The sequence below is a fragment of the Nomascus leucogenys genome, chromosome 12 (genome assembly GCF_006542625.1).
Source record: "Nomascus leucogenys isolate Asia chromosome 12, Asia_NLE_v1, whole genome shotgun sequence".
Taxonomy (NCBI): Eukaryota; Metazoa; Chordata; class Mammalia; order Primates; family Hylobatidae; genus Nomascus; species Nomascus leucogenys.
In genome coordinates this window covers 39,072,752-39,100,350 of record NC_044392.1, presented here as the reverse complement: position 1 = coordinate 39,100,350, position 27,599 = coordinate 39,072,752, and the positions used below count along the sequence as shown (strand labels likewise).

The window sequence follows — 27,599 nt, the reverse complement described above, 5'->3', positions numbered from 1 at the left end:
TTTTTGGCTTACATCTAAAAGAAGCACAAAGGTCTAGGCATCCAGAATCATGGGTTCTGGTGACCGTGGAGCTGGAGGTGATGGTAAACTCTCTCTTTTTGTTCCTCGGGTGTTTTCCTTGGGATCCTTTCTATGAGAAATGTAGGCTGGGTTTTATTTTTCTGGGTTCCTGGTGGTGAGGTAAGGTGAGGTGCCTCAACAAGAAAAAGGACCAGTTTTCGCTTCAGGTCTATGTGAAAGCGGTTAACACTGGGCCTGGAATGGTAGATATTCAATAATTAAAGTTACTTCTTATTCTCGGTTCTTTTTTCCAAACCCAGCGCCTCTAATCACTTCTAGGCCCCGCCCCTTCTGAGCCCCCCCCACCTTCGGCCTATAAGATAGGCTCTTCCTCCATTTCCGGCTTCTGGGACTCGGGTGCTCCACGGCTTCCGGTGTCATGGCTGCTTGAAGTCCCGGGAGTCGGTGAGGCGGCTGCAGGTCACTCCCTGCGGAGCCGCTGGTCCGGCTGGCGGGGATGTGACCGCGGGCCCGGCCGGCCTGCCTCAGGCGTCGCGTCAGCTCCCGTGTCCGTGCCCTTAACCCACACCGATGGCGGGATCCGGCTGCGCCTGGGGCGCGGAGCCGCCGCGTTTTCTGGAGGCCTTCGGACGGCTGTGGCAGGTACAGAGCCGTCTGGGTAGCGGCTCCTCCGCCTCGGTGTATCGGGTTCGCTGCTGCGGCAACCCTGGCTCGCCCCCCGGCGCCCTCAAGCAGTTCTTGCCGCCAGGAACCACCGGGGCTGCGGCCTCTGCCGCCGAGTATGGTTTCCGCAAAGAGAGGGCGGCGCTGGAACAATTGCAGGGTCACAGAAACATCGGTAATTGCCGCTGTCTCCTTTCTCTTCTTGCCCAGGTCACAGTCCGAGCACACTCTTCCTCTCGCTGTCTGGCGTTCCATCTTCCTCCCCTTCTGCGGGAGAAGCGGGTCTAGCCCTCTTTATCACCCCATCCAGGCCCCTTTCCGCTTTCACTTTATTACTGTCTGCGGTATAGTGGAGTTGGTGGTCTGCTTTGCCAGGTGTCACATAGATGCTCAGTAAATTCTGTCTTCGAGTCTCATCGGAGAATGCCGCATTCATTAGCATGCAGAAATATCTTTTCTAGTGTGAGGAGGCATGTCTGCTAGATTGCCCTGTCTTGTTGGAAATTTTTGAATCTTTGCATACCAGTAGAAAATGGGAACTATGTCTGGGCCTTGTGACATCAATGCTAGTAACTCATATAGCTCACATGTTATATCTTTAGTACGGATTTGGAAGAAATGATTCACAATTCCATGGGCGCCCTTATAGAAGTGTGAAATTTAGGAACACTATGCCTTTGCTGTCGTGAGACTGTTTCAAGAATCAGATACTCAGAATGTAAGATATGTAATGATCACTGATGATTGATCTGTGAAAAGGTTTCATTTTCATTACACGACAGAAAACTTATCATTAGCTTTGGTTATTAAAGAAAAGTCTTATTTCCTAGCAAGTATGATGCATGTTTAATTTGAAGAGTGAGTTGTTTTATAATACCATTTTGGAGAAGGATTAACACTAGTGCTACATTTTTTTAGTTTACTAAATGGTCTGTTACTATATAACCTTGGTATTGAAAAGGGAAAAATTTTGCAAGCCTAAGGACTTGCCGAATCTCTGCAAGATTAAAATTTTATCCGGAAAGTCTTAATCTCTTTGTTAGTATTTAGATTATAGAAAGCTGTTTATTTTTCTGTTTTAGTTTTTTTTTGAGACAAGTTCTTACTGTGTCACCCAGGCTGGAGTACAATGGCGAGATCACAGTTCACTCCAGCCTCCAATTCCTCCTAAAGCCATTCTCCTGCCTCAGCCTCGCAGGTAGCTGGGACTACAGGCACGTAGCACCACGCCTGGCTAATTTTTTGTAGAGAAGAGGTCCCCTTTTGTTACCCAGGCTGGTCTCCAAACTCCTGGGCTCAAGCAATCCTCCTGCCTCGGTCTCCCAGAATGCTGGGATCACAGGCATGAGCCACCGTGACAGACCTGGACTGCTGCTTTGGATGAAGAAGCAATCTTTGGTTTTTGCACATTGTGACGTTCCTTTTAAAAGAGTTACTTAATATTTGGATTTTTACTTAAAAAAAAATTTTTAAGGACCTCATGATGCAACAGTAAGTTTTATTTATTTATATTTTGGATTTTTACTTTTAATCATTTTTGCTTGGCACTCCAAGTTCATCTTCACCACCACTGAGTACTTGATGAAACACAAATTGAGTAACTGTACCATATTTAGTATCTGTGAATGGTAATCAGCTGTTGTAGGCTGTCTCATCTTATTTTTATTAAAATAACCCAATTGCCAAAATATCTTATTCATGGGAAAAACAAATTACAGTGGAAGCTTGCTCATCAAAGTTATCCTTATCTAGACTATCTCAAATTTGTACTGCAGTTACCTACTTTAATAGTGACTTACTCTGAGTCTGATTTTTAAAGTATTACAATTTCTTTTTCTAGTGACTTTGTATGGAGTGTTTACAATCCACTTTTCTCCAAATGTGCCATCACGCTGTCTGTTGCTTGAACTCCTGGATGTCAGTGTTTCGGAATTGCTCTTATATTCCAGTCACCAGGGTTGTTCCATGTGGATGATACAGCATTGTGCCCGAGATGTTTTGGAGGCCCTTGCTTTTCTTCATCATGAGGGCTATGTCCATGCGGACCTCAAACCACGTAACATATTGTGGAGTGCAGAGAATGAATGTTTTAAACTCATTGACTTTGGACTTAGCTTCAAAGAAGGCAATCAGGTAAGAAACAACCTTTTCTTTTCTCTCTCAGTTTAAAATGTAGTGGTTGAAGCCAAATATTTTTAAATGACAAGGGTAGTTTAGTAGGGACTTAGAAGTCATTTTAACCTAAAATACTGAAATGCCAGGGGATGCAGTAAATGAGAAGAATTTCAGTGCCACTGTGTAAAAAAAAGGACATAATGTTTGGGTCAGGTAGGAGGAGCCAGTAAAGCACGAGAGCTCTGGAATTATTAAAAGTACTTAACCTATATAGAATGTTTTTTTAAATTTTATGCGTGTTTGGCTAATTGCTGAGTTACTATTCCTGGTCTCTTCAGTGTTGGGGCTATCTCGTGGCAGAATGCATATGATAGTTCTGCCAAATCCTCTTTTCTCCATGGTTTATCGTTTCTTTGCAGAGTGTCCTTATTATCAGCAATGCCTAATAGGTAAGAAACAATCCAAAGAAGACTTCTTTATGAGCACTATATGGAAATGTGCTGCCTCTGAGAACTGCCCAGTTAATGAACCAAAGAATTATGGTAACCAAGGACTAAAAATTTTTAGTATTTAGCTTGGCAATGGGTTTACTGCACTCTTAGGGAAGTAAATTCACTGTAGAGATGGACAGAAAGGGAGCAGCTTTTTATTGGTTGTAATATTTACTCATCTTTTTTAGGATGTAAAGTATATTCAGACAGACGGGTATCGGGCTCCAGAAGCAGAACTGCAAAATTGCTTGGCCCAGGCTGGCCTGCAGAGTGATACAGAATGTACCTCAGCTGTTGATCTGTGGAGCCTAGGAATCATTTTACTGGAAATGTTCTCAGGAATGAAACTGAAACATACAGTCAGATCTCAGGAATGGAAGGTAAACTTCACCAGTGCTTTGCTTTGGGGTCCTTACTTAAGAGTATTCAATTTATGATGATTCTTTTTTTTCTTCTTTTGAGATGGAGTTTCACTCTTTCGCCCAGGCTGGAGTGCAGTGGCGCAATCTCAGCTCACTGCAACCTCCACCTTCCGGTTTCAACCAATTCTCCTGCCTCAGCCTCCTGAGTAGCTGGGATTACAGGCACCAGCCACCATGCCCGGCTAATTTTTGTATTTTTAGTAGACACAGGGTTTCACCATGTTGGCCAGTCTGGTCTCAAACTCCTGACCTCATGATGCGCCCACCTGGGCCTCCCCAAGTGCTGGGATTACAGGCATGAGCCACTGCGCCTGGCCAATTATGATGATTCTTTTAGAGAACTCTTGATTGCTGTCTGTTATCCATACTCCTCTTTTTCTATTTATGATACTTGAATGCCACTACCAACTCCTATGGCTATCGATGTGCTAGTGAGTATTGCATTCTTATTGTTCCTAGCCTGTGGCTTGGCATATAGTAAGTGCTTGATAAAACGTTTGAATGAATGCATTTTCCTGAAGAAGCAAAAGTGGTTTCTTTTGTTTACTAACAGTAATATTAAGTTCTAAAGTGTTACTAATACAACCATAACTTATAAGTTAAATGATAATTTTCATAGATTATCTTAACTGCTTTACAGTTAAAAAATATTTTTGCTGGGCGTGGTGGCTCACACCTGTAATCCCAGCACTTTTGGAGGCTGAGGTGGGAGGCTCACTTGAGACCAGGAATTTGAGACCAGCCCAGGCAACGTAGTGAGACCCCAGTCTCTAGTAAAAAAAAAAAAAAAAAAAAAAAAAAAAATTATAAAAGGTATTTTAATACTTGTTTAATATCAAGACCAATAATCATTCCAAAGCATTGTATTTATTAAACCTCAAAAAATTAGCTGGGTGTGATGGCACACACCTGTAGTCTCAGCTACCCAGGAGGCTGAGGCAGGAGGATCACTTAAACAGTAGCCTAAAGGATACTGATATTATCACAACATTAAAGTCCCACAATACCTTTGAAAACATACTGTAGTTAATTCCTAATTTATAAACGCACAAAAAGTTCATTCAAATATTAGAGGTTTGGAACTTAGATACTGAGCAACAAGTTTTTGATACTAAGCAACAAGTATTTTTTTTTAGCATCTAATGCATACTGTATAGCTATTATAACATATAGTTTTGTTTCTTTTAAACATCTAGTCACTGATTTCTGTTGTAGCATTTCCTGGAAGGGATATTTTAATAGCCCAATGTATGTAACTGATGCTTTTATGGGTAAAAATTGCTTTCTTGGGAGTAAAATCAGTATCATTCTTTATTATTGATATCCCAAACAATCAGGAGTCTAAGTATTCTTTCCTAGTGCTAATCCAGACATAGATCAGTTATTTGAATGAGCTTTGACTGTCTTTGGGCCTTTTGGACTATATCTGCTTGGCCTAGAGCTCATCAGAACTAGATCACATACAGATTTGTGTGAAATTTAGAGGGGTGATGTGTAGTGATGGGCTCTCCAATATATGCCTCTAGATAAAACATTATTTTTCTGTTTTATCACTCTCTATGGAGGCAAAATTGCCAACTGATTATGAGCATAGGCTCTAAAGTCAAGCTACTAGGGTTTGTATCTTGCCTCCACAAAGCTCTTACTAAGTTATTTATTTAGATTCACTAAGCCATGGTTTGCTTTCTTTAAAATGAGGATAATAATGGCATCTATCTCATAAGACTATTGAGGTTAATAAAGCAATGATACTTTTAGCAAGCAGCTCGTGGTAAGTATTTAATAAATTTTACTGATGATGATAGTATCTGTTCTTTTAACTCATGTACACAGTTCTAAATTTCTGAGTTAGCATAGTATTCAAGGAGAAAATATATTCTGTACAGATTTAGAGAATGAGTAATATGACAAATAAGATGTTTTAATACTGCATCATATTCACTTTGATAGTTTATTTAAGCTTGAAAACCAATTGAAAGGCCGGGCGCAGTGGCTCACTCCTGTAATCCCAGCACTTTGGGAGGCCGAGGCGGGTGGATCATGAGGTCAGGAGATCGAGACCACGGTGAAACCCCGTCTCTACTAAAAATACAAAAAATTAGCTGGGCGCAGTGGCGGGTGCCTGTAGTCCCAGCTGCTCCGGAGGCTGAGGCAGGAGAATGGCGTGAACCCGGGAGGTGGAGCTTGCAGTGAGCCGAGATTGCGCCACTGCACTCCAGCCTGGGCGACAGAGCGAGACTCCGTCTCAAAAAGAAAAGAAAACCAATTGAAGACTCATCACAGAGATACCCTGAGTCACCTATTACACATTCATTTTTGCATTAAACTATATTCTTATGTGGTTTCTTTGGTATTTATTTTTTATTGTTTCACCTAGTAGATGTTCATAGAGTGCTAGGTGCTGAAAATGAAGAAAAAAATGTTCTTCTCTAGAAGGGTATAATTATGTATATTATTTCCTCTGTTAAGATTGTAGGCTCTTGCTGGGCACGAAGACTCACACTTATAGTCGCAGCACTTTGGGAGGCCACAGTGGGCAGATCACTTGAGCCCAAGAGTTTGAGACCAGCCTGGGCAACATATTGAAACCCCGTATCTACAAAAAATACAAAAAATTAGCTGGATGTGATGGCACACACCTGTATTTCCAGCTACGCAGAAGGCTGAGGCAGGAGGATCACTTAAACCTGGGAGGCAGAGGTTGCAGTGAGCTGAGGCTGTGTCACTGCACTACAGCCTGGGTGGCAGGGCAAGACCCTGTCTCCAAAAAAAAAAAGAAAAGATTGTAGCCTCTCAGAAGATAGTGTTTTCTGTTGCATTTTACTCTCAAATAGTGCTATATGCCTAGTACTCAATAAATACAGACTGAATAACCAAAGGAAAACTTTTCTCCGTTTTTTAAGGCAAACAGTTCTGCTATTATTGATCACATATTTGCCAGTAAAGCAGTGGTGAATGCCGCAATTCCAGCCTATCACCTAAGAGACCTTATCAAAAGGTATGTTACATGTACCGTAAACTTGCTTTGCATACATGTACTATGTGAAATGGTGTGTCTTTTTTCTCTCTGAACAGATTTATATTATTATTTCTAGTTTGCTTGATCCATGTAGGGGTTTTGTTCCCCTAGAAATAAGTCTATGCAGGCTAGCTTCCTGTAAGGAACATAAGTAATGAAATAGTTTTACCAAATTTGTTTTCAAAGGAATGTTCTTTTGCTCATAGTATCAGATGTTAAGCTTTTCCTGGCAGCTGCCTTTTCACTGGAAGATAGATTCACTGTACCTTTTAAAGAGAGTCTTTATTAAATAAAGATTGAATTTGCCTTTGGACTACTCCCCTCCCACCCAAAAAAAGACCTAAAAACCATTTCAAATAAGATAGTTTTTTATTATACTTTAAATAATTACTCTTGACAACGGTCTGGGGACAGATACAGTTTTTCTGATATCTGAATAGATCCAAATACAATAGATATTTTGAAAATACAAATGTGTACAGTCGTGTCATTTAACAATAGGGATCTGTTGTGAGAAATACATCATTAGGTGATTTTGCCATGCCGACATCATAGAGTACTTACATAAACGTAAATGATACAGACTTCTGCCCACATCTAGGCCATATGGCACAGTCTATTGCTCTTAGGCTACAACCTATATAGCGTGTTACTGTACCAAATACTATAGACAGTTGTAATACAATTGTAAGTATTGTGTCTAAACATAGAAAAGTTACACTAAAAATATAAGAGATTAAAAATGGTATACCTTATAGGGCACTTAACCATGAATGGAGCTTGCAGGACTGGAGTTGCTCTGGGTGATTCAGTGAGTGAGTGGTGAGTGAATGTGAGGGCCTAGGACATTACTGTACACTATAAGACTAAGGGTAAACACTGTATGCTTTGCCTACACTAAATTTATTTTAAAATTTTTTCTTTCTTTTTTTGAGACAGAATCTCACTCCATCACCCAAGCTGGAGTGCAGTGGCAAAATCTTGGCTCACTGCAACCTCTGCCTCCCAGATTCAAGTGATTCTTGTGCCTCAGCCTCTCGAATAGCTGGAATTACAGGTGCATGCCACCATGCCCAGCTAATTTTTGTATTTTTAGTAGAGACGGGGTTTCACCATGTTGGCTAGGTTGGTCTCGAACTCCTGACCTCAAGTGATCTGTCTGCCTCAGCCTCCCAAAGTGCTGGGATTACAGGTGTGTGCCACCGCTTCTGGCCCAAATTTTTTTTCTTCTGTAATAAATTAGCTTAACTGTAACTTTTTTACTTTATAAACTTTAACTTTTCTTTATCTTACTTTTAAAATTTTTTGTTAAAAACAGACACAAGCACACGTTAGCCTAGACCTACACAGGGTCAGGATCATCAATATCATTGTCTTCCACTTCCACATATCGTCTTACTGGAATGTCTGCGGGGCAGTGACATGCATAGAGCTACCATCTCCTATGTTAACAATGCCTTCTTTTGGAATACCTCACAAAGGACCTGCCTGAGACTATTTTATAGTCAACTTTTTGGGGGAGGGGGATGTACTTTAAAATAGGAATAAAAAAATATATAGTTATAAATACATAAGCCAGTAACACAGCTATGTATTGTCATTATCAAGTACAGTAGTTTTGTTTACATCTGTGTCCTAACCGCAACACATTACTCACCTGCATTACCACAAGCATGTAAGTGATGTGTTGCGATAGGACATTATGATAGCTACAATGTCACTAGGCGATAGGAATTTTTCAGCCCAGTATAATTTTATGAGATTGCTGTCGTATATGTGGTCCATTGTTGACCAAAATGTCATTATGCAGTGTATGACTGTGTTATTAAATAGTAGGCTTTTCAGGTTGCTAGACTATGGACTGGAAGTGAATAAAATAATTAGTATGCTAGAAAAGTATGGATCCCTTGTCTGAGTTAGAGTATTATAGTTTCCTTTGAATATTGGCCCTATAAACCTTTAAATTAGTTTTATTAACTCTTTACTTTGAAATAGTTACAGACTCACAGGACTTTGCAAAAATGTTACAGAGAGGTCCCTACCATTTACCCAGTTTCCCCCAGTGGTGACTTTTTACATAACTGTAGTATATATAGTATCAAAACCAGTAAATTGAAATAGGTATAATCCACATGATTTATTCCGATTTCACCAATTTTACGCATACTTACTTGTGTGTGTTTTTCAGATTAGTTTTAAATAGCTGTTAGTATCTGATTGATATGAGATATTATAAATTGCATTTTACATTGAAGAGATGGGAGTGAAAAATTATAAAATGGATTCTAGCCTGGAAGTTAAATTTTCATCTAAGTTCTAGTATTGACTTTCTTATTTTTACTTTTTTTAAATAATGCCCCCCCCCGACCATTTTACATAGAATACTAAATTTGGAAACTATAGAAAGTCATGATGAGGAAAATAAAAATTATAAACCCACATTCCAGTGTTAGCACTTTGGTGTATTTCCTTCCACTATTTTTCTGCATTGCATTATATATGCATGCAAGTCACTGAACCTTTTTTGTTGCTGTTGTTGAATAAAGCACAGACACTAAAAACACTAATTAAACAAATGCGTAGCTTAATCTGTAGGAACATTGTACCCATCTTGTAACTACCATTCACATCAAGAAATAAAACTGCCGGTCACCCCGGACGTCCTATATGTGTCTCATCCCAATCTCATACATTTTTGTTTCCTTGAGTGTCTTATATATTACTGCATGTGTTTCTGTTGAAAGTTTGATGACTCAGTAATTGCCTTTTCATTAAAAGTCACTTGGTCTTCCAGCCTGGCCAAAATGGTGAAACCCCGCCTCTACTAAAAATACAAAAAAATTAGCTGGGCATGGTGGCATGCACCTGTAATCCCAGCTACTGGGGAGGCTGAGGCAGAGAATTGCTTGAACCCGGGAGGCGGAGGTTGCAGTGAGCTAAGATCGTGCCATTGCAATCCAGCCTGGGCAACAGAGCGAGACTCTGTCTCAAGAAAAAAAAAAAGTCACTTGGTCTTCTTGTCTGGATGCCCAGAGGATTTTAACTTATTCTTCAATGTATAGTAATTTTATCAAAATATATTTTGATTTTGATTGTTCTGGGTCAGTATTCTCAGAAATATGGTATGTCTCTTAAATTACAGTTTTAAAATATTTTTTCTGTTCTTTTTGGTTTTCACTTTCATGTCCTCCTAGTCTACATATGTTTGATTTTCTTTGCCTTATATTCAATATTGCCATTTTTTCTTTTCTTTTTTTTTTTTTTTTGAGACGGAGTTTTTGCTCTGTTGCCCAGGCTGGAGTACAGTGGCACAATCTCGGCTCACTGCAACCTCTGTCCCCTGGGTTCAAGCAATTCTCCCACATCAGCCTCCCAAGTAGCTGGGATTACAGGCTACTGCCACCACGCCTGGCTAATTTCTGTATTTTTAGTAGAGACAGGGTTTCACCATGTTGGCCAGGCTGGTCTCGAACTCCTGATCTCGTGATCCACCTGCCTTGGCCTCCGAAAGTGCTGGGATTACAGGTGTGAGCCACAGCGCCCAGCTGCCATTTTATCTTGATTCTATATTATCTCTTTTTCCTTTCTTTTTTTAAGAGACGAGGTCCCACCATGTGCCAGGCTGGTCTTGAACTCAAGTGACCTTCCAGCCTCAGTTTCCCAAAATGCTGGGATTACAGGCATAAGCCACCACCCCCAACCCATTATTTCTTTTTTCTTCTTTTTTTCTTTTTTTTTTTTGTGAGATGGAATCTCACTCTGTCGCCCAGGCTGGAGTGCAGTGGCACAATCTCGGCTCACTGCAAGCTCCGCCTCCCGGGTTCACGCCATTCTCCTACCTCAGCCTCCCGAGTAGCTGGGACTACAGGCGCCCGCTACCACACCTGGCTAATTTTTTGTATTTTTAGTAGAGACAGGATTTCACCATGTTAGCCAGAATGGTCTCGATCTCCTGAACTCGTGATCCACCTGCCTCGGCCTCCCCAAATGTGATTACAGGCATGAGCCACCGTGTCCTGCCTCTTTTTTATTTTTAAAAATATCCTCCTTTTTGCCTACTATTTCTCTTTAAGACATCATTTGTTGTGTTTATTCATCCTTGTATCTCTTGTGTAATTTTATTTTATGAAATGATTTTTTAAAATGTCTAATTCTTTCCTGAGTTCTATTACCTTATTTTTGTGATTTTCAATTTTTTTTTTCTGTTGCTTTCACATCTTGTACCATTTTTTAAAAATGTCTTTAGCTCATTTGAGTTTTTGCAGGGGGAGGAGAAGACAGAGTCTCACTCTGTCACCCAGGTTGGAGTGCAGTGGCGCAGTGCTCACTGCGACCTCTGCCTCTCAGTTTTTAGCGTTCCTCCCTCCTCACCCTCCTGAGTAGCTGGGATTACAGGCAGATGCTGCCAGGCCCAACTAATTTTCGTGTTTTTAGTAGAGACAAGGTTTCACCATGTTGGCCAGGCTAGTCTGGAATGCCTGCCCTCAAGTGATCTGCTTGCCTCAACCTCCCAAAGTGCTGGGATTATGGGCATGAGCCACCACACCTGGCCATTTAGCTCATTTTGAAATGGTAGGTTTTAATGGCCAGGCGTGGCCATTTAGCTCATTTTGAAATGGTAGGCTCACGCCCATAATCCCAGCACTTTGGGAGGTTGAGGCGAGCAGACCACTTGAGGTCTGGAGTTCCAGACTAGCATGGCCAACATGGTGAAATCCCGTCTCTACTAAAAACACAATTTAGCTGGGCCTAGCAGCATCTGCCTGTAATCCCAGGTACTCTGGAGGCTGAGGCAGGAGGATCGATTGAATCCCAGAAGTGGAGGTTGCAGTGAGCCGAGATTGCACCACTGCACTTCAGCCTGAGTGACAGAGCAAGACTCTGTCTCAAAAAAAAAAAAAAGAAAAAAAAAAAAAGGTAGATTATAATGGTCATGTCTTTCTGGCATACATTATCTGAGATTTATCATTTTGCAGTTTTTTTTTTTTTTGTACAATAGATACTTTTCTCTTCTCTTCTCTTCTCTTCTTTCTTTCGAGGCAGGGTCTCACTCTGTGACCCAGGCTAGAGTGCCGTGGTGTGATCACAGCTCACTGCAGCTTTAAGCAATCCCCCCACCTTAGCCTCCGAGGTAGCTGGGACCACAGGCATGCACCATCATGCCTGGTTTATTTTTTTTTGTAGACAAAGTTACACTATGATGCCCAGGCTGATTTCAAACTCCTGGGCTCAGGTAATCCTCCTGTCTTTGCCTTCCAAAGTGCTGGGATTACAGGCATGAGCCACCAGGCACGAGCCACCAGGCACAGTCAGTTATAATCCTTTTTATGTTGCTCATTTTTATGTGAAAATTATTTTCCTAAACTTATAAGAAAATATACTTGGGATAACTTTTCTTATTATATAGGGCTCCCTCTTCTGTTGTTTTGTGTAATGTTCCCCAAAAAGTGGCTTTTTTCAGAGATCTCCTGGCTCTTCTCTTCTGCTTTTTTCTGGTACCTCTCTCTCTCCCCTCATGCTGCTCAGTTTGGATTCTGTTCCCAAGATTTCTTCTCACTGTGGGACTTTGCACTGAAAGAAAGGTTTGGCTGGTTAGTTTTAAGAGGTCTTAGTGTCTAGATTACTCCAACCTCTTATGATTTTACAAAGAATGCCTTGTATTCACTTAGTATTAGAATGTATAACCCCTTATAGTTTCAGCTGCTTTTCTCCAGCATCTTGCTGTGCAGTCCAGTGAGTACCTTTTGGCTGTTTGGGGTTATTTTTTTTCTGGTTCATCAGATCAATTGTAGCTTTCCTCTGCCTTCTTACACATAGATGCCAATATAGTGCAAATCTTAAACGGCTATTGATAGTTTGGCACTATAGGTTTGTGTGTGTGTGTGTGTGTGTGTGTGTATATGATGGAGTCACACTCTGTTGCCCAGGCTGGAGTGCAGTGGCACTATCTCGGCTCACTGCAACCTCCGCCCCCCAGATTCAAGTGATTCTCCTGCCTCAGCCTCCCAAATAGCTGGGACTACAGGTGCACGGCACCATGCCTGGCTAATTTTTTGTATTTTTTAGTAGAGACGGTGTTTCACCATGTTGGCCAGGCTGGTCTCAAACTCCTGACCTGAAGTGATCCACCCACCTCTGCCTCTCAAATTGCTGGGATTACAGGCGTGAGCCACCAAGCCCGGCCTAGTTTTTGTTTTTTAAGTGGCTTATTTTTACTTTATAAATGCTTACTTACAATAAGGAAATAATGGTCTTTTTATGCCACAAACACTTCAGTAGCTATATAGAGATATATACAATAATTTTATTAGACTATAACAGCATCTCGGTCTTTTTTTTAATGACATAAAATTGTATGTATCATGTACGTGTTTAAAAGTATATATACATTATGGAATGATTAAATCTAGTTAATGAACAAAAGCATTATTTTACATAGTTATCATTTTTTGTGATGAGAGTGCTTAACATTCACTCCCTATGTTTTTCAAGAATCCAATATATCATCATTAACTAGAATCACCATGTTGTGCAGTAGATCTCTTGAACTTATTCTTTCTATCTAACTGTAATTAGGCATCTTTTGGCTTTGGCCAATGTCTCCCCAAACTCCTCTCTCCTCTAACGCCCCCACTCAGCCTCTAGTAACACCATTCTTCTCTCTACTTCTGTGACATCAACACTTTTTAGAATCCATGTATGAGTGAGATCATGCTGTATTTGTCTTTCTGGACCTGGCTTATAACACTTAACATGATGCCCTACAGGTTCATCTGTGTTGAAAGTGACAGGATTTGCTCCTTTTCAGTGGCTGAATAGTATTCCGTTGTGTATATGTATCATATTTTCTTTTTTTACTCATCTGTGTTTTCCTTTTTTTTTTACTTTTTACACTCATCTTTTTTTATTTTTATTTTTTTTTAAGCTAACATGCAAGAAATGAACACTTACCTGTTAATAGATACTTAGGTTGATTCCATATCTTGTCTATTGTGAATAGTGCTGCAACAAACATGGGCCTACAGGTATCTCTTCATCATACTGATTTTATTTCCTTTGGATATATACCCAGTAGTGGGATTGCTGGTAGTTCTTTTTAAAAAAATTTTTTAAAGGGCCTCCATACTACTTTCCATAATGGCTTTACTAATTTATATTCCCACCAACAATGTGTATGGATTCCCTTTTCTTTATGTCTTTTGTCTGTTTGATAATAGCTATTATAGTAGATATGAGGTGATACCTCATTGTGGTTTTGGTTTTTCATTTTCCTGATGATTAGCGATATTGAGCATTTCTCATATACTGTTGGCCATTTTTATGTGTTCTTTTTTTGAGACGAGTCTGGCTTGTCACCCAGGCTGGAGTCAGTGGCGCGATCTCAGCTCACTGCAAGCTCCGCCTCCCGGGTTCACGCCATTCTCCTGCCTCAGCCTCTCCGAGTAGCTGGCTACAGCGCCCGCCACCACGCCCGCTATATTTTTTTTTTTTTTTTTTTTTTTTTTTAGTAGACGGGGTTTCACCGTGGTCTCGATCTCCTGACTCGTGATCCCCTGCCTCGCCTCCAAGTGCTGGATTACAGCCTGAGCCACCGCGCCCAGCCTTATGTGTTCTTTTGAGAAATGTTTGTTCAGGTCTTTTGCCCATTTTTTAATTGGGCTATTTCCTTGCTATTAAGTTGTTTGAGTTCTTTTTTTTCTTTTTTCTTTTTTTTTTGAGACAGGGTCTCTTTCTGTTGCCAAGGCTGTAGCGCAGTAGTGTAAACATGGCTCACTGCAGCCCTGAATTCATAGGGTCAAGTGATCCTGGAACTACAGGTGCATGCCACCACACCAGCTAATTTTTAAATTTTTTTGTAGAGAGAGGATCTTGCCATGTTGCCTAGGCTGGTCTCGGACTCCTGGGCTCAGTCCTCCCGCCTCTGCCTCCCAAAGTTCTGGGATTACAGATAAGAGCTACCACACCCAGCCAAATTGAGTTCCTTATATATTTTGTATATTACTCCCCTAGCAGATGTATAGTTTGTAAATATTTTCTCCCATTCTGTAAGTTGTCTCTTCACCCTGTTCATTGTTTCCTTGGCTGTGCAGAAGGATTTTAGTTTTATATAATCCCATTTGTCTGTTTTTGCTTTTGTTGCTTGTGCCGTTGAAGTTATATTCAAAAATTCAATGCCCAGAACAATGTTGTGCAGCTTTTCTCCTGTTTTCTTCTAGTAGTTTTGGGTCTTAGATTTAAATTGCTAATCCATTTTGAGTTGATTTTTGTGTAGGTGAGAGATAAGGGTTTAATTTTATTCTTTGGCGTGTTAATACCCAGTTTTTCCCAGCACCGTTTATTGAAAATACTGTCCTTTCCCCATTGTGTATACTTGGTACCTTTGTTGAAAATCAGTTGGTTGTAAATATTTTTTTTTCCCTGGGCTCTCTGATCTGTTTCATCAGTCTGTGTGTGTTTTCATATCAATACCATGCTGTTTTGGTTACTGTAGCTTTGTAGAACTTTTCTGAAGTCAGGTAGTATGGTGCTTCCAGCTTTGTTCTTTTTTCTCAAGATTGCTTTGGCTATTTAGGGTGTCCCTATGGTTTTTGTTATAGGTATTGTCCATGGGTTTTTGGTTTTGCTATCTAGTTGCTTTATTATTAGAGAAATTTGATGAGATTCAACAATCATCCCACCACTATCTTTTTTTTTAATTGTGTTACCCTAAATCTATGTCTTTTTTGTCACTCACTGTTATAGAGTGTGGATCACTTTGCAGTGTTTCATTTATTAATCAAAAGTGTTATTTTAAATCACAGTATAATGTCATAGGTATGTATCATGAATTACTAAACCATTTACTAATAAGTAGCATTTGTATTCTTTATAAGTGAATGGTTCAATAAGTCGTGCTAATATAATTAATACTGTGATGAACATTTAGACATTCTTACTTTCTTTAATGGTTGCATTTTCAAAAGATTCAGCAGAAATGATAAGGCACCTATTTTTGTGTTTTAGCATGCTTCATGATGATCCAAGCAGAAGAATTCCTGCTGAAATGGCATTGTGCAGCCCATTCTTTAGCATTCCTTTTGGTAAGTTGTGTATTCTTTTATTTTTTTCTTGGACATTTGACAGTGATACAAGACATCAGCACTAATTTATATTCCTAAATTCCTTTATCTGGTGTTCAACTTATTTGGGGGGATTTACATTTAACCATATTATGATGAATTTTAACAGCCCCTCATATTGAAGATCTGGTCATGCTTCCCACTCCAGTGCTAAGACTGCTGAATGTGCTGGATGATGATTATCTTGAGAATGAAGAGGAATATGAAGGTTAGTGTTTTCTAAATTAAATTTTAATGTGTCTTCCTTAAATAAGTCTAGAATAAACATATCTGTAACGTTTTCATATTTTCCAATTTATCTAATGAGAATATTGAACAATATGATCTCTAATATACTCTCACTTTTTTTTTTTTTTTGAGGCGGAGTTTCACTCCTGTTGCCCAGGCTGGAGTGCAGTGGCACGATCTCAGCTCACTGCAACCTCTGCCTCCTGGGTTCAAGCCTCAGCCCCCCAAGTAGCTGAGATTACAGGCGTGTGCCATCAGGCCCGGCTAATTTTGTATTTTTAGTAGGGATGGGGTTTCACCGTGTTGGTCAGCTGGTCTCGAATTCCTGACCTCAGGTGATCCACCAGCCTCAGCCTCTCAAAGTGCTGGGATTATAGGTGTGAGCCACTGTGCCCAGCCCTCTCACTTTTTTATTCATAATGTCCTTTGGACTCTTTTACATTTCGTCTTTACCCAGTTAATGAAGAAGATTAATTTTCCCAATAACTTCCCTCTGGTCTGTCTCTTCTAGCCTTTCCCTATGCTTGCATTTCTCCATTTTAGCTCTCTTTTTTGCTTTTAACATTCATTCACTTAAGACATATTAACTGAGTATTTACTATGTGCTGTTGTGGGATTACTTCCTGTCTTTAGTATAGTAGGGGAGACAGCTACATAAACAATTATAGTTGTGATAATCTGAAGACAGGGTACTATACAATGGCAGAAAGGACAAGTACTTAACCCAATCTTAGTAAATGGTGAATGCTTCTCTACAGACGTTATATCTGAGCTCAGTAATTTGGAGTTGCTTGACTAAAAGTTGAGGGGTTAGGAAATAAATAGCACAAACACAAAGATATGAAAGTGTCAGAAAACAGCAAATTGGTATGACTGTATCTTAAGATATTTGTTGGGGAGCAATCAGTTAAAGCTAACGAGGTAGCCAGAGTACAGACTAGTTTGCTATGTTTAAGAATTTGGATTTTATCCCAGAGATAGTAACACCAAAATACAGATATGTGAAGAACTTTGCGTCAGGTATAGAATAATATCTAGTTTATGGTTAAGTATTCAATACCTATCTGTTCTTTGTTGAATGCAGTAAGGAGTTTATTAAATAATTTTAAATGGGAGAATGACATAGTCAAACCTGTATTTTAGTAGGGACATTTTGGAAACAGAGAGGGAGTGGACTAAAACAGGGCCAAACTTAGACCAAGGACAACAGCTGTGAAGCATTTGCATCAACCTATTGTTAGTACTACTAGAGAGACAATTTTATGTAGCGGTTAAGAGTGTAGACTTAACAAAAGTTAGCTGGACGTGGTGGCACACACGTATAATCCCAGCTGCTCGGGAGGCCGAGGTGGGATAATTGCTTGAACCCAGGAGGCAGAGGTTGCAGTGACCTGAGATTGCATCACTGCACTCCAGCCTGGGCAACAGAGTAAGACCATCTCAGGAAAAAAAAAAAGAGTGTAGACTGAGTTTACGTTATGCCTCTATCACTTACTAGCTTCTTTGCAGTTTTCTGCAAAAGAAGGAAACTATAGTTTCCTCATCTACAAAACGGAGATAATAAATAATACCTATCTTGTAGAGTTGCTGTGAAAATTAAATAATGTATGAACATTTCCTAGAACCATGCCTGGCAAATAGTAAGCATTCAACAAATATTACCTATTATTAACCACTAGAATACAAGCTGGTTTGTTTTGTTTATTGCTGTATTAATAGCACTGACACACAGTAGGCACTCAAATATTTATTGTAGGAAGAAAGGAAAGATGGAAGGAGAAATAATTCGCGAGGAGCCAATCTATCTAAATGTAGTGACCAAGTGGATATGAGAGCAAGAAGTGAGGCAGGTTGGGGTTTTGCACGAGGCATCTGAATTGAACCACTTGGCAGATGGTGGTCCTAGTTAAAGAGGTAAGGAATAAAAAAGAAAAAGCAGACCTTGGGGATTCATTTTGGACAAGAGGAATACCTCCTGTACTCACTGAAATAAGTTGGAAGAGAAAGAATTTTGGTGTGGCTGTATCTAAGTTATGTAAGTTATAAGTAAAAGTAGATAGGAAGTTAATGATGTTCCTGCATAGTAACCAAATATTTTCTGTATATGTCCTTCAGCACGCAATTTTGGACTTTTCTAATTTTTTCCCTTTATTTTATTTCAGGTCTTAACTATTATTTTGCTAACAAATGATGGTCAAATATCCTCTAGACTCCTGACCTATTTTTAATTTCTGTATCTTCTGCCCATAAATTATATAAGTTTTATGTCCTCTTAATATTTAAAATAGAAAAAAATTTAAAACACAAATCTTTATTTTATGTTTCCTTTTCCTTTTACTTTGTTTCTTGTTCTCTGGCCTCTCTTAACACTTACTTTGTGCGTAGTACTTTATATATATTACTTGAGAAGTAGTAATTATTTTTCCAGTTTATAGATAATGGAAGTAAACTTAGGTTTATTCACAAAGCTAGTAAATATTTTTAAAGCCTGATGTTTAGGTCTGTATATCTCTAAAGCTCTTATTTTTCTATTTAAAAATATCAATTGCTTAATATTAAATATTCTCCTTGTAGAAAATTAAAATGTTACAGATAAGGCTAATTATATGATAGTACCTCTTGTAAATGATTTCATGTCCCTAACAGTGTAGTGAGAGAACTGTAATTTCTTTGAGTCTGTGACCATTTTAAGAGTCTTGAGTTTTCAGGTTGTCTATCTGGAAGAAAGTCTTGCCCTCAGCATTGTTTCAGGTTACGAAGGTTCAGTGGCTCTGAATTTCTTGGAATCAGTTCAGAATACTACTTAGGTCCTTTTAGTCTTCATCTTTGTAAAGACCTGCTGTCTTCATCACCTCATTCTGTCTACTCCTAATAATTTTTCTCTCTTTAAAACTGAAGCTTGGCCTGTTTTTGAATAAACCTTTAGACAACCATATAACTCTCCTCCTCTATCTTGCTGTGACTTTTTTTCCGCTTTTAAATACACTGAGTCTTTACATTTTTTTTAAATGTTTCTGTTGAATCTTAGTGTTTAAGAATCTGAAGTGAACTAAAGTGCAGCAGACAATATGGTACCATTAAATACCTTTGTTACTTTTGATGAACAAGGTCATCATGAAATAACAAGTTTCTTAGCTAGAAATTATGGTATGTGTTGGAACAGCTGTCTTGTAATCTTGATAGAGGCAGGGAAGGAAGTTAAACCTTACATTATAGACCAAATTAAATTTCAAATCAAGTAAAGATTAAAATACTAAAACAAGGGAATGAAATAGGGAAGGAGGGAAAAGAAAGGGATGAGGGAAGGAAGTAGGGCAGGTAGGAAGGAGATAATTTTTTAATATAAAAAGACATTGTAGAATTTTGTTTTTTAATATTCCTGAAGTTGGAAAGGCCTTTTTTGAATATGGCAAAAAACTCAGAAGCAGTATAATAAGCATTGAACAAAATCAACCCTGACAAAAATCACCCTAAGAAAGATTAAAAGACAAAGGATAGTTTAAAGAAAAAATATTTATAGCTCTTATTACAGTTTATGGAAAAGGAAGTAGACAAGTATTTTACACATATGCTTTTACTCTCTATTATTATTGAAATGCTAATTAGAGCCAAACTGCAATATCTTTGTTACCCATCAAACATATTGACAGTGATGAAACATTTGATTATCTTCTTGTGGGTAAGGGTATATAAGGAAACAGACATTTTTGTACGTTGCTAGAGAAAGTTTACATTGGTAAACTTTTATGGAAAGCAAATTGGAAAAATTACAAATTTATGTCAATTTTGACCCAGCATTTCTATTTCTAGAATGTCAACTTAGAAATACACAAGTGAGGCTGGGCGCAGTGGCTCACGCCTGTAATCCCAACACTTTGGGAGGCCAAGGCAGGTGGATCACCTGAGGTCAGGAGTTTGAGACCAGCCTGACCAACATGGTGAAACCCTGTCTCTACTAAAAATGCAAAGATTAGCTGGGCGTGGTGGCACACGCCTGTAATCCAAGCTACTTGAGAGGCTGAGGCAGGAGAATCAATTGAACCCGGGAGGTGGAGGTTGCAGTGAGCCGAGATTGTGCCACTACACTCCAGCCTGGGCAACAGAGCAAGACTCTGTCTCAGAAAAAAAAAAAAGGAAAGAAATACACAAATGAAATGAGATATGCTTAGGGGGGTTATATATTGCAGTACTGTTTTTAATGGTAAAAGTTCAGAAATTGTCTAATTAATCAGTACTGGACATATTAGATAACATATTGAACATTCATAGAATAAAATATTTCCTAACCATTAAAACAAATGAGAAAATTTTATGTGATAATTTGGAAATATCTTAAAGGACATATTTAATATAAAAAGCAAGGTATTTTTATAATTTCATATTTGCTTGTATATAAGTTTATAATAATTATGGCAGAATACAGAAGAAATTGGCCAGGCGCGGTGGCTCACGCCTGTAATCCCAGCACTTTGGGAGGCTGAGGTGGGTGGATCACGAGACCAGGAGTTCGAGAATAGCCTGGCCAATATGGTGAAACCCCATCTCTACTAAAAATACAAAAATTAGCTGGGCGTGGTGGTGCGCGCCTGTAGTCCCAGCTGCTCTGGAGGCTGAGGGAGAAGAATCACTTGAACCCGAGAGGCAGAGGTTGCAGTGTCACGCTACTGCACTCCAGCCTGGGCGACAGCGAGACTCTATTTAAAAGAAAAAGAAAAAAAAGAAAAACTGATACTATGTGTTGCCTTCAAGGAGAGTAGAAGGTGGAAGACTATTATTTAAAATTTTAAATCATTTGAATGTCAACTATTCAAGACATAAAATGACCTCATTAGCTAGTTATGTATTCCTGAATTCTTTGATGATTAAAAAATTTAAAATGTTGAATACTTGTTTATTATATCAGAGCAGTTACTGTTATATGTTTTAATAATCAGATGTTGTAGAAGATGTAAAAGAGGAGTGTCAAAAATATGGACCAGTGGTATCTCTACTTGTTCCAAAGGAAAATCCTGGCAGAGGACAAGTAAGTGAATATTTTCATAATTGCAGATTACTCAGAGGTTATTAAAATTCTGTGTTAAATGTTTTAGTTCTATAGGAAGATGTACAACAAAATTTTGCTAAGGATTATGAGTTTTGCATTTTAATGATTTTTATATTCTGACTTATACTTTTTACTTCTTCTAAAAGTTCTGTAATATGCTTGCATTTTTTTAGCACTTAAAATTTTTTTTTTTTTACTATTGGCCGGGTGTGGTGGCTCACGCCTATAATCCCAGCACTTTGGGAGGCTGAGGTGGGCGGATTACTTGAGGTTAGGAGTTGAGAGATGGCGAAGCCCTGTCTCTACTGAAAATACAAAAGTTAGCCAGGCGTAGTGGCACATGCCTGTAATCCCAGCTCCTTGGGAGGCTGAGGCAGGAGAATCACTTGAACCCAGGAGGCAGAGGTTGCAGTGAGCTAAGATCCTGCCACTGCACTCCAGCCTGGGCCAGGAGAAATGAGTGAGATTTCATCTCAAAAAAAACTACTTTTGGCCGGGCGTGGTGGCTCACGCCTATAAAATCCCAGCACTTTGGGAGGCTGAGGCAGGCGGATCACGAGATCAGGAGTTCGAGACCAGCCTGGCCAACATGGTGAAACCGTTTCTCTACTAAAAATACAAAAAATTAGCCGGGCATGGTGGCGCATGCCTCTAATCCCAGCTACTTGGGGGGGCTGAGGCAGGAGAATCGCTTGAACCAGGGAGGTGGAGGTTGTAGTGAGTGGAGATTGTGCCACTGCACTCCAGCCTGGGCAACAGTGTGAGACTCCATCTCAAAAAAAAAAAAAAAAAAACTACTCTTGAGCCACTGTAAACAGTAACACCAGGCCAGGTGAGGTGGCTCATGCATGTAATCCTAGCACTTTGGGAGGCCGAGGCGGGCGGATCACCTGAGGTCAGGAGTTTGAGAACAGCCTGGCCAACATGGTGAAACCCCGTCTCTACTAAAATACAAAAATTAGCCAGGCGTGGTGGCAGGTGCCTATAGTCCCAGCTCTTCAGGGGGCTGAGGCAGGAAATTTGCTTGAACCTGGGAGGCTGAGCTGCAGCAAGCCGAGATTGCTTTATTGCACTCCAGCCTGGGTGACAGAGCGAGACTGCATCTCAAAAAAAAAAAAACCAGTAACAGTAACACCAACTGCTAAATCATGCTTTATTTCAGGTTCAGCTGGAGAAATGTTTTAGTCTAATTTTGTTCTAATTAGGTAGAGTTAGAAAGCCAATTAAGTTAGGCTCTAATTGTAATAGAAACTATCAGGGATAGTTTAAAGAAGGAAAGTGTGCTGGACTGAGAATTCTTGAACCTGAGTTCTAGCCTCAATATGATTAGCTTTGTGATGATCCTCATTTTCTTCGTCTGTAAAATATGTGGGCTAAAACTGTTACCACTGCATTTTCTTTAGAAACTCTAATTCCAAATTAAATTATATGACAAAGAATATAAGAAAATATTTATTTGTAGTATTTTTATTTTTTGAGAGAATTTTGGTTTGCTCTATCTTAGGGTTTCTCATTCTTGACACTACTGACATTGAGCCTGATAATTCTTTTGTTGGAGTAGCTGTCCTCTACACTATAGAACGTTTAACAGCTTTCCTGATTTCTACCCACTTTGGACAACACAAATGTCTCTAGACACTGCCAGATGTCTGTCCTCTAGGGGGTGAAGTCATCTCTGGTTGTGGACTATTTTATCTTTTTTTTTTTTTTTTTTTTTTTTTTTTTTTTTTTTTTTTTTTTTTTTTTTTTTTTTTTTTTTTTGAGACAGGATCTCACTCTGTTTCCCAGGCTGGAGTGCAGTGGCACGATCTCAGCTCTCTGCAACCTCTCTTTCCAGGCCCAAGTGATCCTTGTGCCTCAGCCTCCCGAGTAGCCGGAACTACAAGCACATGTGCCACCACACCTGGCTAATTTTTTGTAGAGACGAGGTTTTGCTATGTTGCCCAGGGTGGTCTTGAACACCTGAATTCAAGAGATCCACCCAATTCAGCCTCCCTAAGTGCTGGGATTAAAGGCGTGAGCCACTGCGCCCAGCTATTATTTTATCTTAATAGCTTAGTATTATGAACATTCCTGACAACTGAAAAAATATGAAAACAAAAATATGAACACAGTTTTATTCTAGTCCTAATGAAAAGTTATTGCCAAACTAGTGATAATAGTTTTACATTTAGTATCACATACTGAATACTAATACGTATAATTGTATCCTTGCTGTTTACTCATTTAACTGATATTTATTGAGCATTTATTATGTTCTAGGTACCCATCATAAAAGTGGTCAAATCAGATTTTTTAAAATGTGGTGATAAGTGCTAGGGAGAAAAACAGATTAAGGAAGAAGCTTAAGGAGTGCTGGCGTAGGTAGGGTGGGTTGCACTTTCAAATGGGTAAGTAGGGAAGGACATCTGAGAACGTCATATGAATCAAGATTTGAGGGAAGCGAGGAAGAGAATTTTAGGCAAAAGGAACATCAAGATCCAAGGCACTGGGTATTCCTGGCAGATTTGAAAAGGCCAATGTGGCTGTAGCAGAGTGAGAAAGAAGAATAGTAGGAGATTAGATCAGAGAGATTAGGGAGTGGTAGGGGGCATATTAAGTAGAGTGAGCTTGGTAGAGTATTGAGATTACATTGGCTTTTACTCTGAACTAGGGCAAGGTATTGGAAGATTTTGAATGAATAACTAACATGATCTGACTCAATATTAGCCCCAGTGGTCAAAATGAAGTGGAAGATACAGAATAGAGAGACAGGAGAAGTCTTTTCCAGAGAGAAGTATCCAGGTTTAAGATGATATGAAAAAAGTATCAGTGAGAGCAAAGTTGCTATTTTGAGAAGTTTTCACTGACATTTAAAGGAAAGTGAAAGCAGCTTTTGATAAACTCTTGGAATCACAGATTTAATCTATTTAGGCTTTTGAAATTGTCCATTACCTAGTTGTCAAAGCCATTCTTCATTTGAATTTTTAATTCAAGCAAACATGATTGTATAAGGAATGTTACAAAAAACACTGAAAAATAATGAATGCATCTGATAATGCAATTATTAAAATAATCAGAATTAAAATGATACAGCCCTATTAATTTCATAATAATTTATAAGAATAAGATGCCTTTCTTAGTGTGGGATGGTGTAGTATAGAAAAGTATAGCCTATCTGAAGCAAGGAGTATGATAGAAAACATGATATTCCTTCTATAAATGCATGTCTACTCATTTATCGAACTTTGGTCTATAGGTTTGGAATAATTAAGGATCAGGTAAAAAAAAAGAATCAGGCATAGATTCATTATTCCTTTCTGGGGTGGGGTGGGGCAGGGGACAGGGTCTTGCTCTGTCACCCAGGCTGGAGCACATACAGTGTCATGATTTCAGCTCATTGCAGCCTTGACTTGCTGAGCTCAAGTGATCCTCCCAACTCTGCCTCCCAAGTAGCTGGGATTACAGGCACGTGCTACGATGCCCAGTTAGATTTTGTTTGTTTGTTTTTGAGATGGAGTCTTGCTCTGTTGTTGCCCGGGTTGGAGTGCAGTGGCACAATCTCGGCTCCCTGCAACCTCCGCCTCCCGGGTTCAAGCGATTCTCCTGCCTCGCCTCCTGAGTAGCTGGGATTACAGGTGTGTGCCACCTTGCCCAGCTAATTTTTGTATTTTTAGTAGAGACAGGATTTCACCATGTTGGTCAGGCTGATCTCGAATTCCTGACCTTGTGATCCACCTGCCTCGGCCTCCCAAAGTGCTCGGATTACAGGAGTGAGCCCCTGCACCCAGCCAAATTGTACTTCCTAATAGGTGCAATTTCCAGCAGCTTTTGACCAATATTTTTTCCTTTTTCACTTCTAAAAATACAGATTATCCAGGTACCATTGAAATGCAGTTGCTGTCTGGGCTATTCAACCATATCTTTGGCAGATATCTAGTGTTATTCATCACTCCTGTAATGACCTTAGCAAAAGATTGTACATGATTCACACAACTTGTCTTTGAGAGATTTTTCAGAGTTGAGCTGAGTTGTGAGGAAGTATTCTAAACCTTGCTGCCCTGTAGTTCATAGATCAGCAGCATTGGCATCACCTGGAAGTTTGTTTAGAACAGAAACTCAGGCGACGTCTTAGATCTAAGGAAGCAAAATCTGCATTTTAATAAGATCTCCAGTCAAAGTATGTACGTTAAATGTGGTAAAGCACTGGTCTAAAACAATCTTGGTGGAAATGAAATGACGTTTTTTTCTCTATCTTCTCTCAGGTCTTTGTCGAGTATGCAAATGCTGGTGATTCCAAAGCTGCGCAGAAATTACTGACTGGAAGGATGTTTGATGGGAAGTTTGTTGTGGCTACATTCTACCCGCTGAGTGCCTACAAGAGGGGATATCTGTATCAAACCTTGCTTTAATCAGTAACCTAAGGACTGTTTCCTTTTTCTCCTCTTCCATTTCTTGGGTTATTCCACATCTGAATGCAGGAGTACCCCCTTACCATTTTAAGAAGGTACTTTGTACATTTATTTAATCCTACTAATGTGCAGCCATTGCCCAAGCAGTGACTGCGTTGCATACGTTTGGCACTGAGTAGGACAAGACCTCTCAGCTATACATTGAGGGGTTTTAGAGCATCCATGTGGGCAACCCTTTTTTGTGCAGGAGAGCAGGTGTTGCTCTTCAGTATGTAGCCTAAAAAAATCTTAATTATTTCATGGATCGTGAAGCAAGGATGAATAATATCATGTCTTGGTAAATACTAACAAATTTGTTAGGTTTGGTGACATCATTTACAGATTATTTCTTTATGTTGTCCAGTGGTTCTTCCTTGTTGTTGATATCCATAAGCTGGCACTGGATGCTCTCAGTAATGTTAAGTAATTGTCAAGCAGCAGTTGCCTACTGTGTTCTTAACACTGAGTTGTGGATTTTTTCTTAAAGCAGTACTGTAGTACTGAATATTCCTTTAAAGGAACTGCAGTGAGCCTAAGTTTTTTTAAATTAAGCCTTTTAAAATAGAAAGCTGATGCTTGATCTTGCACAATTTTTATGTCTAGTATGTATGCTTGAGTGAGTGTGCGAGTATGAACGATTAGAGAAAATTTGAGTCAGTGTAGTTTGTAGTGTGAATCCTGTGAGCTAATACAGTCTATACTCATTTCTTCCCTACCTGTTTCACATCCGTAAGATTTAGGATATACATTTTTTGAGAGATAGTCTGTCTGATACAATGTAAATGACAAAACATAATTCCTGAGAGGCCCAGAACAAACTGGAGTCTAGCCTGGAGTTAAATTGAGACTTCTAAAATGATTGGAACAAAGACTGAGTTGTGCCAGATGTAAATCAACCCCTCTTTTAGTTTACTTTAGACTTTGTATTAGCTCATCTTTTTTGTAGTAAATCTATAGTTTTAAGGTTTCTCAAGATGTGGCTCTACCTACTATGATGGAAAGTTGAAGTGGGTCAAAAGAATTAGATGTACAGTGAAGAGAAAAGAAAAAAATGGGCGAAGAGAGGGTAGAAAATAAAAGGATTCTTTTTTCTTCCTCTCTGTTTCTTGTATCCCTGCTCCCTTTTTCCTCCCCTTCCCTCATTCTCTGCCTCTATCCTTAGCTGAAGACAAACTAGAGGAACAGCATCCCAGGTAGTTTGGCTTTTGACTGCAAGGTAGTTAAGAAAGGTGTAGATATAATGAGGTAGAAGTAGAAAGGAAGAAAAACTAAAGAATTCTTAAAAGGATTCATAGCAACCTAATGTGTCCCTGAGTAGAGGATGCTGCTATGCGTGAGTTCATGGACACAAGTTGATTAGATGGTTTTTAGAATTATAATTATGGATTCTTCTTATTTCATGGTAGGTTGTCTTTAAAGATATAAAAATTAGGATGCCTTTATGAAGCACTGATTATACCAAAAAAAAAAAAAAAAGACAAGTTATATACAGGTTATTAATTTTTTTATTTATTTATTTTTTCCTAAGGAAAAAGCTATTTTTCCCTGCTGGAAGCCTCCTCATATTTGCCATGCAGGTTGCTGAGAGTCCAATTAGAATTTGCATTTTACAGAATGAAATACTTTACCCCATTCAAACAATTACTGTTTGACATTTTAGTTATTTATAATTGTCAAATTCAGGACTCTCCTTTAATGTTTATTATGAAACCAAATTTGGCATAAGGAGGCTGATTTATGAATTACCAAAGGGTCTTGTGGCATGTTCCCCAATACATGCCCTTAGAAGGAAGAACTATTATTTTTTATTTTGGCCCTTTAAGGAGTTGATTATAAATTGGTTTGTTTTCAAGTCAGAATTCAAGTGGGCAGAACCAGTATTGTGAAGACCTAAACTTTCCTAAATGTTCATATGGGTAGCAGATTTTGTGGTGATTAGAAACATCAGGTCCTTAAATACGATGAACATGGGATACAAAGGAATTCTTTATAAGGGCAAGTATCCTAAGTTAGCACGTTTACTTTTCTCTCCCCTCCACCCCCAAAA

The 27,599-nt window shown here is 39.2% G+C and overlaps 1 protein-coding gene across 1 annotated transcript; it reads left to right on the top strand.

Moving 5' to 3' along the window:
• Positions 1 to 408: 408 nt before the first annotated feature.
• On the top strand, positions 409 to 27,599 carry UHMK1 (U2AF homology motif kinase 1). The gene is made up of 8 exons (XM_003258779.4): positions 409 to 859; positions 2,525 to 2,817; positions 3,479 to 3,670; positions 6,616 to 6,710; positions 15,735 to 15,811; positions 15,960 to 16,058; positions 21,013 to 21,101; positions 25,367 to 27,599. The coding sequence occupies exons 1-8, from the start codon at positions 592 to 594 to the stop codon at positions 25,511 to 25,513; spliced, it is 1,260 nt and encodes a 419-aa protein (XP_003258827.1). The 5' UTR covers positions 409 to 591; the 3' UTR covers positions 25,514 to 27,599.

What these genes read in the sequence shown, in the direction of transcription:
- UHMK1 (XM_003258779.4), top strand. Translation starts at nt 592, where the DNA reads ATGGCGGGATCCGGCTGCGCCTGGGGCGCGGAGCCGCCGCGTTTTCTG. An exon ending in CTAAGAGACCTTATCAAAAG is followed by an intron (nt 6,711 to 15,734) that starts GTATGTTACATG and finishes TTTGTGTTTTAG; the next exon opens with CATGCTTCATGATGATCCAA. An exon ending in AAAATCCTGGCAGAGGACAA is followed by an intron (nt 21,102 to 25,366) that starts GTAAGTGAATAT and finishes ATCTTCTCTCAG; the next exon opens with GTCTTTGTCGAGTATGCAAA.